The sequence below is a fragment of the Trachinotus anak genome, unplaced genomic scaffold, assembly GCF_046630095.1.
Source record: "Trachinotus anak isolate AG129_WGS33_773 ecotype Australia unplaced genomic scaffold, CSIRO_AGI_Tana_v1 ptg000016l, whole genome shotgun sequence".
Classification (NCBI taxonomy): Eukaryota; Metazoa; Chordata; class Actinopteri; order Carangiformes; family Carangidae; genus Trachinotus; species Trachinotus anak.
In genome coordinates this window covers 1,365,286-1,386,061 of record NW_027273867.1, presented here as the reverse complement: position 1 = coordinate 1,386,061, position 20,776 = coordinate 1,365,286, and the positions used below count along the sequence as shown (strand labels likewise).

The window sequence follows — 20,776 nt, the reverse complement described above, 5'->3', positions numbered from 1 at the left end:
TGTGGGTATTTTCATGGCACCAAAATAATGAAATTCACTGCTAAAAACTGAATGGTACCCAACACAGTAAATCACACACACACACACAAACACACACAGACAGGCAGGAAAGAAGCCATTCCCCTCAGTTCATTATTCAAGGTGGTGACCCTTTTAACCTCACTTATGCAGAAGTGCTGCTCTGCCCAGGAATACATTAAAATATTTACTTTATACATGTAAATTCATTAGATTTTTATCAGGATCAGCTCCACACAACTAGACGAGCACAGAGAAGCAGAAATGCACTTCTGGTGTGAACAGCCAGACTATTGCTTGTGTGAGACAGAGTTAGTTAGAGTTCATTGTTGCACCCTGCTGATCCAGGAACACATAAAAACTGTTATGTTATGAATTCATAAGGTTATTATGAATATGTCCCACTGTGGCTGTTGATTCCACTTTAACTTAGAGAGGCTAGAATATGGTTAATGTGACTGAAGTGGCTGGCCACAGGGCTGTTATGGTCAATGTTTTCTGACGGCATGTTTATATCTTTGGATACTGTTTTTGAGCAGTCTGGAAGTTTTTCCTATGCATGCGAGTATGCAGAGGGATTTGAGCAGGTATATAACATTGTTGGTTTTACATGAGATGATCCCTGTGTTAGTTAACACTTTCCCTGTGTGTGGGAGATACAATGTTTTACATGTGACACTGCACTGTTGGCAGTTGCTGCATTTGTAAGGACTCAGAAATGTTGGGTGGTTGTGGGGATTTGGGTGGACAATTTGTCCTCACCAACATCTTCCTTAGGTATGGAGTCCACAGTGCGTTGGTCAGGTATCCTTTGAGGACACCTGACCAACGCACCGGCTGCAATATGCCAGTATTTTTGGATGATCATCGTAGATTAACATTTATTTGGCCAGAGGTGAATACTGCAGCTCAGCTGTTCGAGTCTGATAGAGCTAGTTGTGAGTGTGCTCATGCATAGGCATGCGTTAGTTCAGTGGTTGAAAAAATGTTGTTACTTTCCTATGAAGACTTCATGAAGTTGCCTGTGATATTACTGGCTGCTTACATGACGTTTTGGTGCACTGAAAAATGATAATATGTCCGTTTTCCTTTTCTTTGCCATTTTGGCTGGCTGACAAGACACACAGTATCCAGGTTATTTACAGGAGTAGGAGAGAAGCAACAGCCATTATCTTATCTCAAGCTAATAGAGCTAAAGCTTAATCAGATTTAGTTCAACTGAGGAACTAGATCTCTAATGTTTTAAATGAACAAAATAAGCTACACGAACAATCATACCTGGTTAATCCAAGCCTTATCCAATAGCTTTTGTTCTGTTATGTTATGAATGGTTGTGCTGTCAATGGATTGGCCTATGTGGTGCCTGTTTTCCTTCCTGTCCCCTATGTTTTGGTCCTTTACCCAGGAGTCCTGTCTTGACCTGACCCAGGCCATGATACATACAGAAAATTATGTTTTCCTTTACTCATTGATTGATTTTTTTTTAATTTTTTTTTACCTTGTTCATCTTTTTCTGATTTGACCCGTCACATTTGTGTGTGTGCATGAGTGAATGTGTGCGTGCAAGTGTGTGTAAGTATTAGGGTTGTGAACGATAAACCGATGCGACTGGATATTCGGTTCAACAAGTGAGAGATACGGCTGCATCGGTAGCAGCCTCCTCAATCGATATGAATTATCAATGAATTCCTAGATGAATCGGTTATAGAGTCATGGATCGGGTATCGCGAGACTTTGAATCGGTTGGTGGCATTACCCGTATGTATTATGTATTATAATACATCCATGCATTACACACGCGCCAGGTCTATAAAACAACGCGAGAGCTTTGTGGCTGCCCGCGAAACACCGTAGCTGCCTAGCTGATATTAGCATGAGTGATAAACAAGGGACGACCATGGATGTATTCTAAAACCTGGACACCGCTCAGCCTTGCAGCCAGTTGTTTCCAGTGGCCACTTGTGGTATTGCAGTGAAAAATCCCCCTGCGGCACAAAAAGCATTTTTCCATAGAGCGCGATAGTAAAAGAGAGGCCTGTAAAACTTTTAAGAGGACACCTCCAGCTGTGCACACAGCCAAATATCAATCTTTCTAATGTATATTTTTAAGCCATGGGGTTTTCATCTGTGTAAAAGTTTTTCAAAGATCAGAAAAAGCCCAGAAAAGTCTTATTTCTCTGAGTGACGTCACCACTGTGTACGTGCACTCTATCCGCGGTCCCGCTGTGTCTCGAGAACGAGCATGGTTGCTAGGTTACTGCTAGCGTCGTCAGGACGAGAACAAGTTAGTGTGAACAGTGAATAAACGACACAAAGGCGAGTTTTCTTCTACACACATCAAGGTTCATTGATTTTGTGTTTTTTTTTTTGCCGCATTTATTCGTCACTTCTTACACTTTTTTCAGGAATGTAATTGTTTTTAATCGATATATTCTGGATTAACTAAGACGCCGATATGATTTTTCATAGCTTCCTCTGTAACAGTTTCTTTAGGTATTTTAATTTAAGTCATTGAGCTTCTTTGGGATCGTTTCTGTGATGTGTGAGCAGCAGTGTCTCATCCTGACTGGAGTTCACCAGCTTGTCATCCGCTCACAACAACCGCCTTATTATTTTATAGATGAATGACCTTCACTGTGTCAGCGGGTTCAACTATAACTGAGTCCGGCCTGTAACCCGGTTATCGTTCTTACACTGTATGGAATCGATTCGTATCGAATCGGTCTGTAATAAAAGGATATCGTTTTTGAATCGAATCGTAACCTGTGTATCTAGATGCATGGTGTGTATCTCGTTTTCCACAGAGAGATGTGCAACCCTAGTAAGTATGTATCATGTGGGTATAGGTGTGTGTATGTACGTACTATATGTGTTGTTTATCTATTTTTGTTTTCATAATTGTTATTGCAAGTGTTTAGTATGTTGTATGTAAATCAGGTTGTCACCTGTTTTTACAATGATAGGTTTTAAAATGTTAATTTCAATAACACAGTTATCATTAATGTGAGTTTGCTTTGCTGAGATTCTTATTATTATCACCTACTTGTAATCAATCAGCCTATCTATGCCTTTTTCTCAATGAACTGATTTGATGGTCTATCACACAATTGTGAGATTAAGTGACATATAGACTGGCACTGATGTGACACAATACCAGGTCGTATTTCATATATTTATATATTGAATATAACTCGGAACTTGAATTTAACCTCCCATTCATAAGGGAGTGTGCACTGCTTCCTTTTACTTTTACTACTGGAGGATCATTTATTGAAGGAGTGAATGTGTCTCTTCCGACCATGAAACAGACAGCCCACTTGCTGGGCTCTGGTTCTGTTTTGACTTCAGTGGCCTCCTCAGGGCCTAATTAGGCAGAGGATGACTGGTGTAACTGTGTCGTCGAGGAAGCCTCTGCCTCCAAGATCTAATAAATAATACAGTGATGACTGCAGTTAAAGTGGCACTATTTAAGGGACTTTCTACGGTGTTTCCTGGTGTAGATAATAAATATTTCATATCATATTTTTCCATCTGTCTGTGTTTCTTGCTCTCAACTGAATTAAGTTTGATTTAATTCAATTCAAAACAAGACCAGAAGTCTAAACCTGCAGAGACTTAGACAGTATTAATGACACACCACATTACCAAAATGTTGGATAGTACGAGAAATACATTGTGTTAAATGTTTTGCTCTTATCATACAGAAATATACAGTACAGTACAGTTTGCACTGAATGTGGAAAGCTCATGAAGTGACCAGTACAAAAAGGGTTAATTCACTGTGAAGCATAAATGTGCTCAACAAACCTTATGCCAATCTCTATTATCTAAAGGCTAATGTATGCATAGCCTGGACAGCAGAGCAGTCCACTAATCTGATCATTGTAACCCATTCATGTTGATGAGAAGGGACCAGCCTTGTGATTTTGAAGGAATGGTTCAGAATGTCTTAAAATCAGTGCTTAATTTGCAAATCAGGAGGCCCTGGAACATGGAGAGGATCCTGTTCTGGTAGGTTAGTAGAGAAAAAATCATGAAAGCCTCTCATCAAGCAAGAAAAATGTAGTCTTCCAACTCTCCATCTTAAGGGACAAGGCTATGATGGGGCCTCAACAATGAGCGGAAACATCACTGGTGTCCAGAGAAAAATACAAGACATGTATCCAAGAGCTTTGTACACCCACTGGTGGAGCCATCCTCTAATAATGCCAGTCCAACTCTGTTTCGTGCAAGCAGCAGCCCAGCTGTTCACACTAGAGGCACATCTCTCTGTGTGTGTTTTATCAATCACATGACGAGCTGCTCTTTATGAAAATCTCATGAATTTATAACCTGCAACAATGAGGTTAAGGGTGGCATGGTGGTGAAGAGATTAGCACTGTCACCTCAGCAGTAAATTAAGTTTCCCTTTCCCCTTAACTGCTGAATTCGAAGCTAACTTCAGTGTCTACAGCATCTCAAGAATTACATCATATGTATGTTCTTTGTTAAAATATTCCACTATAATTTCACTCTCTACCTCCATTCTTTCAAACTCAGTTCAGAATTCCTTGTATTTTAGTAAATAAAAATGTATTGACATGTTAACAAGGTTGACAAGGACAAGGTTAAAAACTTGATTTTCATTGGAGGGATCTTTAAAAGACTAATGTTTTGGATTTAGTGGCATCTGTTGTTGAGGTTACAGATTAAACCAACTGAATACCCTTTTCAATTGTGTAAAAGAACCAACCTTACTTGAAACTGTGAAAAGGCCCTGTCTAGAACCAATGTTTGTCCATTGTGGGCTACTGAGGAGTTCATGAAGAGCTCATTCAAATCAAACAAAAACACAATTCTGATGATATTGTATTTCATTTCTGCTAACAGATTCCCCTCCCCATGACTGCCATCTTTCTCTTACCTTAAAGATCCTGTTTAAAGCATTCAGAAAACCCTGTTTATGAATGACACTAGTGGATGTTAAGTGAACTGCAGTCAGCATCCTATTGCTAGCACTTGTGCGCATGTTCGCACTCCTTAGGTAGGTACGAACATCCTGGGCATTTGCCAAAAGAATGACATGTCATACACAGGACTGAACTGAATCTAGTAACAAAAGTTATACTGTTATGATAGTTTAACCATAAACCAGTGACATTCGGTGAGTTTTACAACAAACAGGCAAGCAGAACCGAGCAGCAGTATAGTTTATGGCAGTAAGCCATCAGGACACGCAGTGTTTGTCCAGTTAAAGCTAAAAATAGACAAGAACGAAAATTAAGTTGAAGCAATATCTTACATCTGATCTCAGAACAGCTTTCTGAACCATAAAGTTCAGATGCCTGTTTGCATTCATCATCTAATTTACTGCCCACTTGTGGTGGCAGCAGGGTATTGTCCCTGTAAGCTAGCTTGACTTCCAGCTGTTTTGCCTTTTGTTTCTGTCATTTTGGGGGGTAAGACGACCATGTCCCGTTCACAGAGACTGGAGCTTGGCAAGTGGAGAGGACAGCAGCTGAATTTGGAGGTTTGCACATTGAGGATAATCCTCAGATCTTTGACAGGTGATTAGCTACAGTCAAAGTGTGCTAGGCTGTCCTTCACTCACCTTCAACCGTTCTGAGATCACTTATGATATTGCACGCATCGTGCGCATGTGTGTTTTAGCCCATGTTTGTTTACATTTTGGGAAATTACATGTACTGCATTAGCAAGTTCCTGTTTGTTATGTACCATTAGATGTACTGACAACTATCACTGGATCACTCACTAAGGGCCTTCTTTTTTCCCTGATTTCTAAGGGATGAAGGGATGTTTCATCCAAACATTATTAGCAATGGTGTAATCATGTTTGTGTGTTCAGGTTTGACTGAATCATGACTCATGACAATAACGTGAATGATGTTTCTTGTACAAAATGTGAGTTTGGATATTGATATTTGATGAATCGTTAAATCATTTTATGGGTTTGAATGTTTTGATACAATATGTGAATAAATGTAACCACTGATATAAGACATGAATCCGCCCCTTTTATTTTGTCAAAGTAGCTCTCAGAGTAAAAAAGGTTGGAGACCCCTGCTGTAGACTATATATGACTCTCCAGTGCTGCCACTGGCTGTTTTTATTCACTTCAAAACATGAATTTACATGCACTGGTCATTGATTACTGATCATTTGACGTTGTATCCAGTCAGCTCACTTCTAAATTTTGCATTGGACTGAACCACAGCTATAGAAAGGATATTAGAAATACTTTCTAATAATTTCCATCATATATTATTGGTATAGTTTGTTCAAAGAAAAAGGGTAATAATGGTCATACCTCAAAGTAAGTATTGTGTAGGCACAGATATTGATATCCAGCCCACAGCCAGTTAGAGCTGGGCTGATGCATCCATGTAACTGAACTCATCGATAACAACAACACTGCATCAGAAAGTTGGCTGCATGCAAACTATGCACAAAACCTGAACAGGATCATTCAGTATCAGGAATATTTTAGACAGAGACCCAGGCTCTGCAAATTGGAAATTGCTTATCATGACAGTACAACAGCTCTGCACAGTCACTTGAAGCAAAAACATCCTGGAGCGCTTTGTTTAAGATCTGGCACAAGCTGGATTAACACAGGCAAAGCAAACAGCCAAGACCAACAAGCACATTTCAAACGAACGATCTTTGCACTAGTAATTACAATTGGGTTTTGGTTTAGAAACAATGTAACCAATGGAAGGTCATTGGTTACATACCTTCAGGTAAGAATTGGAGGCTGGATTTTTAGATTATGTGTCAGGTGAGAGTTAGCTGGAAGTGAGCGCTAATAGGGGCTGGCATTTAGAGGAATAAGCAGGTTGATGAAGAGCTCTTAATGCTGCTTAGGCCAATCCTCCAGCATGGTTCCTGGGGTTAATCAAGTCGCACAGGGAGCATCAGTCAGCCAAAGGGAAACAAGGGTTTATCAGAGTGCAGGAAAACAGTGCTAATCACTATAATATGGTTAGTTGGACTGGTATTGTTCTGGACCACAGGCAGCCCCCACACACAAACAGTTGCTTGGCATTCAACAGCCCTTCATTTTGGCCCTCACCACATGCTCCACATGCCTCTGTTCTTGTCTCACAGTTTAATAAGGTCTGTTAGTTAGTAAGCAGACATTTTATGGTGAAGACACTGTGATATTGGGGTTTGATGAGTGACACATGATATATTTGGTTAAGTTTGGAGACTAATGAACCTGAAGGCTAATTACTGATAACAGAGACTGAAAATCAAGGAAATATGAGTCAAAACTGGACCTACAGATGACAGTGTTGTGGAATTCAATTCCAATCATTACATACTCTGAGTTAGATTTTCCCAATGGGTCAATCAAGTATTTTTTTTTTTATCTTTTTACTTTTATTCTTTCAACCCCACGCTCAGTGGACTTCCACACTCCAAAAACATCTCCATAATTGTTGACTGGAATAAGCAGGGCCAGCACAGCTGCAGCATGTTGGATGCTCCAAACCCTCTGCAGGTTTATTGGGGTGTGTGTGACCTTTAGGGATATTCCTATCATCTCTTTGGTACAATTTAAATGTGTTTACTCCAAACAAAATCAGACTAATATGTTTACCGTAGTAGAAGGCAGCTACTGCTTATGTTTCTTCACTCCTTCCTTCTTCAGTGTTTTTATCTGCCACATTAGCTGTGTGGCTTGGGGATGGTAGTTTGTTCAACATATTTATTAGATGGATTACCAACACATGTATGGCTTTTTATCTAGTGCCATTAGCAGGTCAGAGTTTTCAAAATGCCACTGAAATATCTCAACCTCCATCTCAAGGATGGACGGCATAAAACTAGACACAGACTTTCATGTTTTCCAAAGGAAGTATCCTTATGACTTTGATGATCCTCCAGCTTTTTCTGGCTCTTTATTTATTTATTTATTTATTTATTTATTAATGTATTTATTTATTTTTATTATTCATTGAGTTTTTTTTTTTTTTTTTTGGTTTTCATATAGTATACAATAAGACACAACAATCCAATTGGCAATGGAAGATCTGACTTTCATTTGATTGCAATACATTTTTGTTTGATGGAATGACTATGTGTAAGATTAGATTTTGAAAGGTTGTCTAAACGGCATATCTCAGGATCCAGTGGAAAAGTAATCATGAATTTTGGAGTAAGTATCACTGAAAACTTGTAGTTTTCTGTACAGCCACATGGAAAGAATGAAGTGTCCTCTACTATTCCACATGCACAACAAAGGGATGAAAAATTTGGGTTAAGCCTATGCAGTTTGAAAGGGTTAAGATAAATCTGATTTAAAAAACTGAATGAAATTAACTTTTTTATCTTGAATTCAGACAAAATGTAACACCATTGCTACATAAATCATCCCACAGTTGTAGCTCAATCTCTCAGTCTTTCTGCGTTAGGAGTTTAAAGAAAAGGTAACATGTCTTCATAAACCTTTGAGATGGTTCTAAATATGGGTTGACTGTCCTTAAAAAGAAGTCCACTGAGTGATGTATTGGGTAGTCAGGGCAGTTTCCACTGCCCTGACTCTTTAACCTTTATAAATTATAATTATTATAAATCATAATATAATTATGAGTCTTTTGTAAGGTAGTTTCTAATTTAATCCAAGGCATGTACAGACCTTTTGCTCTGAGCTCAGTGAAAAACCTATGGAAGTATGACAGTTATAAATAGAAGATCGTTTGTCTTTTCATCCAGCCCCATATCTTGACGAGTACAGGATGGATTACCATAAAATTAAGAATACACATTCACACTTTAATCACTTTGGTAGTCCCTAACATTTCGCCTAGTCCCATCAAAAAAAATGTTCTCCCAATATTTTTGATTGAATACCTGCAAAACTCTGCTATCAGCCATGTGAGTTTCCGAAGGAGAATGTATGTAGTTTCTAAATCAGCCCCTAATCGAATAATTAAGGAAAATCTTAAGTTCCCACATGCAGCCAACAACTGCTTTGTTCTCTGCTGTCAGTAGGGCGACAAGGTGGTGAAATTGGTCCATCTGCAATATATTGCCACAGCTACTGGCTCACATGAAATTTCTTGTGTATGTTCATATTCATGATCAATAGAGGATGAACAGTAAATATTTTGGTGAATACCCTGACATTTCCTTTCGCGTTACAATCAGGTCCATGACAATGTATCTCAAAATTTATCATTAAATTTGCTGTGAATATTCATGTCTACCAGAGCAAGAATCCTAAAGTTTTTTATGAATAAGACTCTATCTTTAGTACTAGAAATGAGGATACAAGAAATATTAAAATTTTATTGTCAGATTTCTCTAAATTTGCTTAGCAAATTCATGCTTCCTGATGAATCTTTCTGATCCGTCCTCACGGCCCAATTCAGCTATAACCCCACAAATGGAAAAGCTGGAAGAACACCTGTGATTTAGCTATGAAGTGCTGGCACACCCTAACACTTTCATATTGTGGATGTAATGAACACTGAGGTTTCTGACTCTATAGACTGATGCTCTGGTTAATAATTGGCTGGTGTCAGTCCTGTAAATCTGTTTAACCCATTTATCAATCAAACCTAAGTGTGTATTTGTTATGTGCTGGCCTCTTGTAACAAATAAGGTGGAAGCAATGCAGTGGAGTTGCACCCAGATCAAACGAACTCCACTCCCATGTAATTACTCTTCCCTGTGTCCACCGCCTGTTTGTGGCAAACTGAAAGCAACACTCCTCCCCCACTGTCTCTCTCCCTGGAAGTAATGAGGTATGCCACACTCACAATGCTCATCCCTGTGTGTGTGAAAATGAATGAGTGTTGCTGTAGCTCTTTGTGAGTGAGAAATAAAAGAGAAAGCATAAAATAGCAAAGATGTGGATGTGAAACAAACTGTATTGTCACTCTGTTTTTGTCAAGTCATTGAGATTCTTAACTACCAAAAAAATATTTTTTACTTGTCAGGTAAGATAGATAAGAAATAAATGTGTGTTAATGTTAATGGGGAGTACAGGGTTGATTAGAGACAGCGATGACTGAAAGAGAGAGAAAGACAAAGCACTGAGTTCAGTGGAGTGGTGGTGTATACAGGGGCCTCTGTGTAAGTGTTTAAACACACATACACAGCACCTGGGGTAGTCCGCCAGGCAGAATAGAACAGCTGGATTTAGCTCCTTCAAACGCACACAGAATAATGACTGCAATTTGGTACTTGATGACTCGAAAACAGAAATAATTTCACCTGCCTCCATGATGCCTTGATAGCAGCTCCATCTGCACAGACCCATCTGACACTCAAGTGTCTGTTCAAAACAACAAATGCCTTTTAATTACTTATGACCATCCATATGTTTTCACTGAAATGGGAGCTTGACATCAGTCGTGCACAAAAAAAGGAGAAAAGAGGTTTTCATCCCTTGAATCAGAGTTCCATGATACAGTCAAGCATTTTGGAAAAAACAGTTTTTTTTTCTGTCAAAGTTAGTGAGAACAGGTTTATCACTGTGAGTCACGTACTAGGCACAGGTAGGTTTAGGCATCTTAGTATAAACACAGAGAGCAGAGAAAAACTGGAAACATATCTCTGCCAAAAGTGAAAAATGCACATTCATCATGAGTGGCAGTGTTGAAACTATTCAAATCCTTAGCATAAATGAAAGTTCTACTGCACTGTCAATAACCTGTGAGGTAAAATCAAGGAGGCAATGCAGACTGGTAGTAGGAGATTGGATGTGAACAGTACTTTTGTCCAGCCATCTAACTCAATCCCCTCCAATTGGAAGTGGTGGTGCAATAACAATAGCACACCCCTTCAGCCTTTGTCTCTGAGGCCCTGTTCAGACCTGGTATAAACATACGTCTTCAGTGATCCAATCACAAGTGGTCAACTCTAAGTTCGTCTGTTCACACTTGGTGTTAAAATGTGTCTCCACATGCGTCTCGAGTAACCACTTGTGATCAGATCTCACTACCTGGCGTCATATGCGGTGTGCATAATGTGGTGTTGTTTTTAGCCAATCAGACGGATGGGTTCATTGTCAATGCGCCTCTGTATATATATATGTGTGTGTGCATGTGTGTGTGTGTGTGTGAGAGAGAGAGAGAGAGAGAGAGAGAGAGCAGTATGGAGTGGGTGCATTCACACCTGAACTAAGAGCTGCCCACTTGTGATCAGATCGTTCAGGATGGATGAGCTGAAGAGGGCCTGAGAAAGGCAGTCATTATTTTCCTGACCACAAGAAGTATGCATCAACAAAATGCAAACACAGGTCTTTATAAAGAGGTATTGCAACTTTTCAGCCATACTGCTGAGAAATTGGGTGACTCATAGGTGCTCCTTTAAGCTTTTGAAAAAAATCAACCAGTGCTATCAGTTTTCTAGTAAAGACAATCTCCCCTGAAAAGTGCATGTACACCCAATAATAGCTACAGTATTTTTCTACAGTTTACAGTAACTGTAAACATAGTATATATAGTTTCAGTATGTAGTAAGCTGCTACATGTTTCACCATGTTCAAAGCTAGTTGCTTTATAAGAGCTTTTTAACCAAAAACAGCTGACTGCTGCTGGAAAGAAGTGAGAGTGGTGGGACTGAACAAAATAATAGAGCCGTGTTCTGAAAACCCAAAACAATTAGCTAATAAAGGCTAAAAAGCTCTATAGTTTCTGTATTAATTCTCTTTGGGCTTGTCACTACAAGCAACATCCTTCACATTATACAGAGTTATTTCATCCATGGTTCTCACACAGTATATGAACCATGGTTCTATTGTTCAGAATATATGATTCAGTGCAGCTTTACACATTACTGGCACCTTTAGATTTAAAAATATGAGTGTTGGTGTCAGATGTATCACCTTCATAAACCAGCTGACCTCCAGCTCACCCACAACTTATTAAATTTACTGGTGTAAATAGTTGAATTAAGCACTTGACACTTGATCTGGAGAATCTGCTTTGTTGCACCCTCCACCCCCGCTACCTTTTCAATGTTGATATCCTCATGAGAGACCTCTCAGCTGTGAGGTTAAAGGTCACCTTGAGAGAGACAGAGGGTGAGAGAGGGAAAGGGTGAGAGAGGGAAAGAGTGACGGTGGCAGTATGTGCCTGGGGGTTGGGGTGGGGAGGGGGGTTATTCTGTGGGGACATTGGGGGAAGAACAAAGAGTGAACCATGTGACTCGAGGCGAAGCCTCTTCTTTCTTTTGTGCACCACATGGACACAAGCATCTGCCGTGGAAGGCCTGAACAGAGCCATATGCTGCATGAGGACAATGCCCAGACAGTGCTGTTTTCTGTGTGTGTGGTTTATGCAGCCCTTAACAGCCACTATCCACTGGCTATTTCTGAAGCTGACTGGGTTTGGACAGGGCAAATTACCATAAGTCACTGCTCTGGTTTGTTCAGCTCTGCAGAGACCATTGTTGTGCTGCACCAGACCAAGAAGTCCTCAGTTACACTGGCAGTGTTTGTGGTGGTTATAAGTTTGCTTTGAAAACACCAATGAGGGCAAACAGGAAATAGAATCCCTAAAAACAACCGTTTTTAGAAATGTTATCAGCCACTGCAATTGGTCAGATTTCATCCAAAACCTTGAAACCTATGAAACTAATATTACCCCTGCTCTGTACGTACAAGACATATACATGAAAGAGGAGACACTCACAACATTGGTTTTGTGGTTCAAATCTGCTATATATGTCTTGTTATCCAAAACCAACAACTCTACCCATGCTGTGTCATTTCAAAATTGTCACCATATGTAATTTTGTCCATTATTAAGTCATAAAGATTTTGTTTTCTTAAAAAATAATAATGATAATTCTATCAGTTTTGCCCTGTTTTTTCCAAGTGTTTCTTGACCCCTCAGGACACCTTTTTAGTAATGTTGCTGTGACTACTTACTAGCATGTGAGAACTGTTTCTTCATTGCTCTGTGAGGTTGTGACCAAATGTAATTTTAGTTTCACCTAGTGATTTTTTTTACTTTACACATTCACCAGTTTGACCAACTTTTCGACTGGAGGTGTCCTCTATCAACCAAAAGTAGATCAATCATAAAGAGGTTTCATCAAAGTCCCGTTTGCCCCAGATTTCCTGCTCACCTGCCTGCCTCAGAAAGACACTCAACTGCCTGCCTCAGAAAGACACTCTAATGAAGGTTGATATCTGCTGTAAATGGATTTGTTGGCCTCTGAACTATTCTTAGAGATTACTTCAGTCAAGTAAGAAACAACAAAGTCAAATAATTTGTGCTAAAAACCTTCCCAAAAAAGGGCAACAAAAACTTTATCTATTGTCTGCAGAATTTGCATGACAAAGAACAAACATCGAACCTCCATTCAGATGGCTGTGGCTCAGGAGGTAAGCGATATATGTGTGTGTGTGATAGGGATGTGCTGTGTATATAGCAAGCACTGTATGAATGTGTGTGAGTATGGGTTAATGCGACTCGTAATGTAAAAGCACTTTGAGTAGTTAAGACTAGGAAAGCACCATGTAAATGTAGTTCATTTACTATTTACCATTCAAATACAGTCCAGCTGACTGTGGGAGGAAACCCTAGAGATCAACATGCAGGAACAGGAATCTAATCCCCAACCTTCTGTCTATGTCTATGGCATCAGTGAATCCTCTGCCAAAAGACATTACACACAGTGCCAGATTACACAATGCCACAAAATTCTATACATATGCAGGTAGTGTAGGGGAGTAATGTGACATCACTTCTCATCTGTTTGTTTCATTTAGCATTTCTGGCCTAGTTAGACATCAGTCTTGGTAATGGTCCACAGGGGATGATTAAATACATTAAAAACTTATACTGGCGCTCCAATAAAAGGTGGGATCTCACCACAAATGTCACATCAAAAGCAAGAACACAACAAAAATGGTTAATTGTTATTTGTCTAATGCCAAGGTGCTGTCACTGAGCCAAACTAGCATCAAGGAGCCAAGTGCCGACGCATTTAAGCTGAGAGGAGACACACACATAAACATGTCCATAGCAAATCTAGGTTAACTTTGTCTGGCCAATCTGCTTGTCGGCTTGTCTATTGTTAATCTCCTCTCCTGCCTTAACATGGTGGGAGGTACAGCACATAATACCGTAGGATTTCCATTCGTTTGCACAGGGTGTGAACAATGAAGCTGGTAAGAAAAAATTAATGTGGGAAGAAAATAAATCATCATTAAAAGGTGCAATGACAAAGACTCAACATATACTTTAGAAGTTTGAGGATCTGATGTCCAGAGCCAAAATTTTATATTATAGGATGTGGCATAATCCAGAACTAACATGATCTATTTTATTATTATAGCAATTTACCATTGCTGGACAGTTACAAGTTAAAAGCCTTTAATTTTCTAAAAAAAACCACAGTGGATTATATATGGATTCATTCTGGTTGTGCTTACTGACATCGAAGTGATTTTGTGTGGTACACGGCGCTCACGGCGCTCTGTCAGAATGTTTTAGTACGACTTTGGTAAACTACAAAGCCGCACTGCTTGCAGCATTACGGCTATCGTAGTCAGGAGCGTCGCGGAGTAATACATACTGTGCTTCACCATAATATTACAGTGTGCGTGTATAAGGACCTATAAGGACTTATTGTGAATACGCTAACGTTTGATTTAGCGGTATCAGACTGTGTTTTTTTTTACGTGTTACAACTAAACAAGGTTGGGAGTTATTGTGAATACGCTCATTAACGTTTGAACAATGTTGAGAGTTATTGTGAACGCGTTTAATAAAGTTTGACTGACTTATCTGACTGTTTTGTTTCGCTTAATGCGCCTTATAGTCCGGTGCGCTTTATATATGAAAAAAGTTCGAAAATAGACCATTCATTGACAGTGCGCCTTATAATCCAGTGCGCCCTATAGTGCGGAAAATACGGTAATTCATTGTCTCCTTGTTTCTGAAATTAAAGCATAGAACAAATAAATACTTGATGATTTTAAAAATAAAGAATCGTGGAATCTTGTTGAACTACATTTGATCTATTTTTTTCACTCATTCAGCAGCCAGACATATTTGTGGCATTGTATACACAAAAGGAATCCAATATTGCTCAGAAGGTCCACTTAGTGTTTGCTGTCAACCGTTAGCAAATTGAAGCTGTCTCTCCCTTTACAACTTTAAACCTTTGGACATTTTTTTTGTTAATGTTATTTCAACAGCTGCTGAATCACTGACAGTTCCTAAGCTCTGTAGCTTGTATTGCCTTTCTTTCATGGGTCCTAGATATTGTGATGGCAAAGGACCAAACTAGCAAAATTCATTTGTGACTTAAGACACAGTGTACAATATGTGCTTACATCAGATGAGGATTCTTCAAACTCAGCTGAAACGAAGCGCTGAACTGCGAGTTTGTTGGAATGAAAGTACTATACTACATACTATTTCTGGTGCCCATCCACACTGATACTTCTCCTACGGCCAATGCTGTTAAAGTTTACTTCGTCAGACAACACCAGTCTATTGATGTTGGTGTTGGTGTTATTTATGATCACTGCAGAGAAATAAAAATAAATGATACTAAACTTTCTTTTTTCTGGTAATTAGAACTTAAATGAAATAAATGCATAATTTAAACAAGCATGAAGAATATACAGTATACGTTAATTTCATGGCCAAAATTCATTTTAATTTCACACTAACTGCTCATTTTAGATATTACAAAAATGGCTGTTAACCCATTTATTAACAAGTATAGATTACACTTAAGATTCAACCCAAGCCAGAATTGATCCCATACAGGCTGAGTTGCATTGCCAGGACTAAACCCATTGATCAGCCCTTACTGATGGAAAGGGGCTGCAGTGTCCCAGTGAAACCAGTACATTGATCCAGAGACACAGAGAGAGATTAGACAGTAGTGAAAAAGAACATTGATCTCCAGCTGTATCCAAAGGGCACTCCTGTCCTGATGGGTTAAGGAAGATCCATCCCCCTACTCCTGCTCCCATCACTCCTTCTCCACCCTCCTCCCCTTCTTCTCATACTCCTTCATTCTGCTCACTGGACCATGCATTGGTATTGTGTTCCTCTGACCATGCGCTGCTCTCTTACAGTGAATGGGCTCTCGATCAGTGGGAGGCACCACCCAAAACAGCAACAACAGGGAGCTTTGTAAGGTACTGCACAGCTGCCTACACCGTAAAGCTACTGTACATGCAACATTCTGCTTTAACTTATTAACATTCACCGCTGGGTTTCTCTTTCACACATCAAATACCTGCATCACTATGGGGTGTTTTCATCATCTCTTTTGTAGCGTGCTAGTAGTTCCCCCACTCAAAAGAGAGCCACGTGTGACTACAGTGCACACACCATTTCTCATCAATTGCACACATGTCAAACTGTGATAAATGAGTCCAGTTGCAGTAGAGGGCTACCGAGGACTCCCAGATGCTTCAGCCCAGAATGAAGAAAGCACAGCCTAAAGATAGCCAGCACAGGCCGCTCCTCAAACCGCCAGTTGGGGGGTAAAGAAACCTCAGGGACTGCAGTAAATACATTATCCTACTACACTGTAGCAAGATGGCTCCAATACATCAACCTCTGCTACATGCATATCTACAGGAAAAAATAGGCTCAGGAAAGAAACTTTTGCTTTAAATAATTTCTCTACATTTGCAGGATTATTTGATGAAATCATAAAAAGTGGAGTGCAAATATACCACATCAAAAACCACATGAAGAACACTTTGAGCAAGTTCACCAGTTTTCCTGCATCCTGTTATGTACACAAACATCTACATATTAATATTTCATCAAGCATGTCAGAGTTGTTTTGAATGGGACATTCATCCAGCAACTCAGCATCCCTAAGACCCCTCCTCCCCTGAACCCTAAGGGGGAGGTGGTAAAAGAGTAGAGAAGATGGACGGTACCTGTTTGCCAGATGTACAGGGGTTTATTTTCCACTGCAGTTTGTGCATCCAGCTCCCAGATGGAGAAAAGGACCAGCACTAACATCCAGAGAGAGGGGACCCCCAACATCCCCACAGCTCTGCTGGCCAGCCCCATGGCCGCCACACGGCAAGCACTGTAGTTCCCAATGCAGTCAGGAGGAAAAAAGCTAGCCTGGCCACGAGGTAGAGAGCTGGACTTCAGTAGGTTTTCTGCTTCTGGTTTGTCCACAACAGTGCGTCCAAGAAGAAGTAATCCTGGGCAAATGGGGCTGAGGTTTTTATCACTGTTCTGTTCCTCTCTGTTTTTCTTTCTCTCTTGGCTCCTTAATGAGAGAAAACGAGGTCTGGCAGTAATAAGACAGGGAACAATAGATCCCTAAGCCCAGCCTGCTGCTGCTGCTGTATGCCGGGTTGATGCAGCACCTCCCTCTGTCCCTCTCCCTCTCTCTCTCTCTCTCTCTCTCTCTCTCTTACACACAGCAGACACATGCACACATGCCCACCCTCTCTACCCTTCCTCCCTCACTTTTTCCAAGGACTCTCTGAAGCTCTTTAGCACGCCGATCAAACTAGGCAGCATTCTAGCTGCCTAGTTCGATCAGCAGGTGGCAGGTGTGGAGCTTTATTCATTGGTGAAATAGTGGCATAAAATTTTAATACAATATTTTTTTTTTTTTTAAATCAATCTTCAACTGGTAAAGATGATGTTGTGTACACTATTTTTCTGCATCTTAGAAAGGTGTTTTACATGTCAAATCAGAATATTCTTAAAATTGAACTTCCCTGAAAAACTCTATAATGGCTCAAACCTTAAGATTTGAAACAGTTAACAGTGTGCCCTCCAGAAACAGGGGCAAAACAGGGGTTCCACTGGCACAGATTCTGGTCCACTGCTCTGTATATTAATTATTTACCAGAATCACTGAGTAGACATACATGTATACAAATGACAAAGTTAGGGCCTGTGCACCAACCATGTCTGGTACCTTACTATTATTCCATCCATAATCTATACTGCTTATCCATACAGGGTTGCCAGGGGACTGAAGCCAATCCCAGCTGACATTGGGCGAGGGCAGGATACACCCTGGATCATTTTTGCCAAGGTTAAAAATAATTTTTGAGGGTCTTAGCATGATTGAAAACTCAAGTAAATCAGCATACACTTCAATGCTCGAAAAAATCTTAAAGTTCTGTGGTGTAGTGCAAAGTTTTTTTATTTTCATTGAAAAGCTTGTCTCTGGCTGTATGTCAAATTTCAATGTTTCGCTATGAAAAAGGAAGTTGTTGTAACTCAAATACATATTTCCCCATCAGCCCCAAATTTCATGATTGATTAAAATCCTAGTGTGACATTCACACTTACTTGACATTTACATGCTAATATTAGTACCACATAGCACCACATACAATTGTTGTATAACCAAAGCACATTCTCAGCAGTAAGGTAAACACATTTCCAGTGTGTGTTGGCCTTTTCAAGGGTTGTCCTTTGTCATGGACAGGATTTTAAGGCGCAGCTGGGGGGAGGAGAGTCTCTGGTTTAGGGACCTCCGAATTGCCTCCCTACTATTTACAGATCATATGGTTCTGTTGTCTTCAACAAATCATGACCTTCAGCATGTGCTGGGGTTTTTTGCAGCAGAGTGTTAAGCGGCTTGGATGAGAGTCAGCCCCTCCAAGTCTGAGGCCACGGTTCTCTACTGGAAAACATGGATCACTACCTCTGGGTTGGAGGTGAGTTTCTGTATCTCAGAGTTTAAGTATCTCAGGGTCTTGTTCGCAAGTGAGGGTAGGATGGAGTGGGAGATTGACAGGCAAATTGGGGCGGCATCATCAGGAGGGCATTGTACTTGTAGTGCAAGCGTCTCCAACATGCAGTTCACCCCCTATTTTAAAGTTGCTCACCCAAAGGTTCTGAGACTATAGTATATCCAAACCTGAATATATCTGGTTGTACATCTCACTGATGTGCTAAAAGCTAGTCTTAGGGTCTGCTCCAGAGGATCAACAACTGGACACAGGGCAAAATTGGAAAACAAAAAAAAACTAAACTTGTTATTATTATTATCAAAAGAATGCAGTGTAATCCACATTTATTTACTAATAGGTTTAGGAAACATTGTTTGATTTGATAAATTAATCAATTGTATTAGTTTAAGGTTTTGAATGATAGCACTTATTGGCATACTGGAGAGCAGAAACAGTTTCTGCCCTAGCAAATTTATCAGGACCATACATACTCCAGACCACCTTGGTCTGGCAGAAGTCACTCATGTTCTGAAATGAACAGGGGACGTTCATAGTCCCAGCCGATAAGATAGCTACATTGACCTATAAGATAAACACTAATTATGCGATGCTGCAACAATCACACTATTGAGATCCTCAGTCTTAATTGTGTTTCCATTTTCTTTGATGCATTTTTGGACGTGCTACTAGTCCTATATGCTTGAAGCAAGAAACATGATTCCAAAGCTAAAATGCTGCATGTAAAAGAGATAGGTGTGATCCCTTTGGTGCTGATATCTATAACAGCTGATTTTATGTGAATTTTTAAACTTTTTTTATGGTTCTCCATGGCTAATGAGCAAAAAAAAATGAAACATGATAAATCATCATGAATATCTCAAAAACTAAGGCTAGAAGACTGAAAATTGGTGCTTTCCAATACCTCAGTGTTTTAGCTACTTAAAAATGGTAGCAATAGCGCCACCATGTGTGAGAAATTAGCTAATAAATATTGCTTAATGTTTTGGTCGAGGGGATGATGCTGAATACATTGATGTAGGCCACTACAATTTCTGTCATTTCTGTCAAGCTTCCCCAAAGTTAGATTTGAAATATCATTTATTGTTTTTCCATAACAAATGCTGTGGGTGTGGTCATATAAATTAAATCTGCTATAACTCTTAAATGCTTTATCCAATTGTAACCACATTTTGAACCACTTTTACAGACTGACACTACAGTCTACTGAGTTTCATACAGTTTTGCCACTATGGCAAAAAGACAACAATTGCTTAATAGAAATTACTACTATTCCCAGAGAGTGACAGCTATAAACATGGTTCCACTTTTAAAATGTCAAGTATGATACATGGAAATATTAGTTTATAAACACCTTGTTGATAGCTCATGTAATTTCTGTGTTGTTCATTTTTCAGTGAGGAGTGCATAAAATCACTAACATAATAAAAATCTAAAACATGCAGAACTGAAACTTGAAGTGAACTTCAGCAAAAGAAGCTGCAGCTTGCAGCAGTCATGTATTTTCTATGAAAATGCACATTCTAGTTATTCTTCCATTTTCTTCCTATGTTTTTTTAAGCATTTCTAGTCCTACAGTTTTGCAGTTAGAAACATGGTTCACACTTGATAAATTAAGCCTGTTTGAGGTGTGCTATTACTTCTGTGAAGATATCTGTAATAATTGATTTTATATGAATTGCTTCATGATTTCTTTTTTAATGGTTGTCTATATGAAATGAGGGAAGCATGAAAAAAGAAAAATTGATATCTCAAAACCGTAAAAGCCACAACACTGACACTTGGTGAACCGTTACCTCATACCTTATTATTTCACCTACTTAATAATGGTAAATAGTGCCACAATATTGGTGTGAAATGAGCTTAAAAATACTGCAAATTACTTTCTAGAAGTCTCAGGATGTCATTCAGGTACACAAAGAAAAACCAGTTCAACATGTCACAAAGGACATCATTGACAAGGGCTTGAAAAACAGCTGGAGCATTGGTGAGTCCAAATGGCATGACTGAATACTCAAAGTGGCCAAGTGGAGTGTTCAAGGTGGTTTTCCACTAATCCCCCTCACAGATCCGCACTAGATGTAA

General features: G+C 39.6%; 1 protein-coding gene across 1 annotated transcript in view; it reads right to left on the bottom strand.

Annotated features, from left to right (window-relative positions):
• thsd7aa (thrombospondin, type I, domain containing 7Aa) overlaps window positions 1–17,349 on the bottom strand; it is a 159,289-nt gene extending 141,940 nt beyond the window's left edge. Inside the window, exon 1 of the mRNA XM_071499968.1 lies at window positions 16,901–17,349. Within this exon, the coding sequence (XP_071356069.1) occupies window positions 16,901–17,036 (136 nt within the window). The 5' untranslated portion in view covers window positions 17,037–17,349. The remainder of the gene's footprint in view (window positions 1–16,900) is intronic.
• Window positions 17,350–20,776: the final 3,427 nt, after the last annotated feature.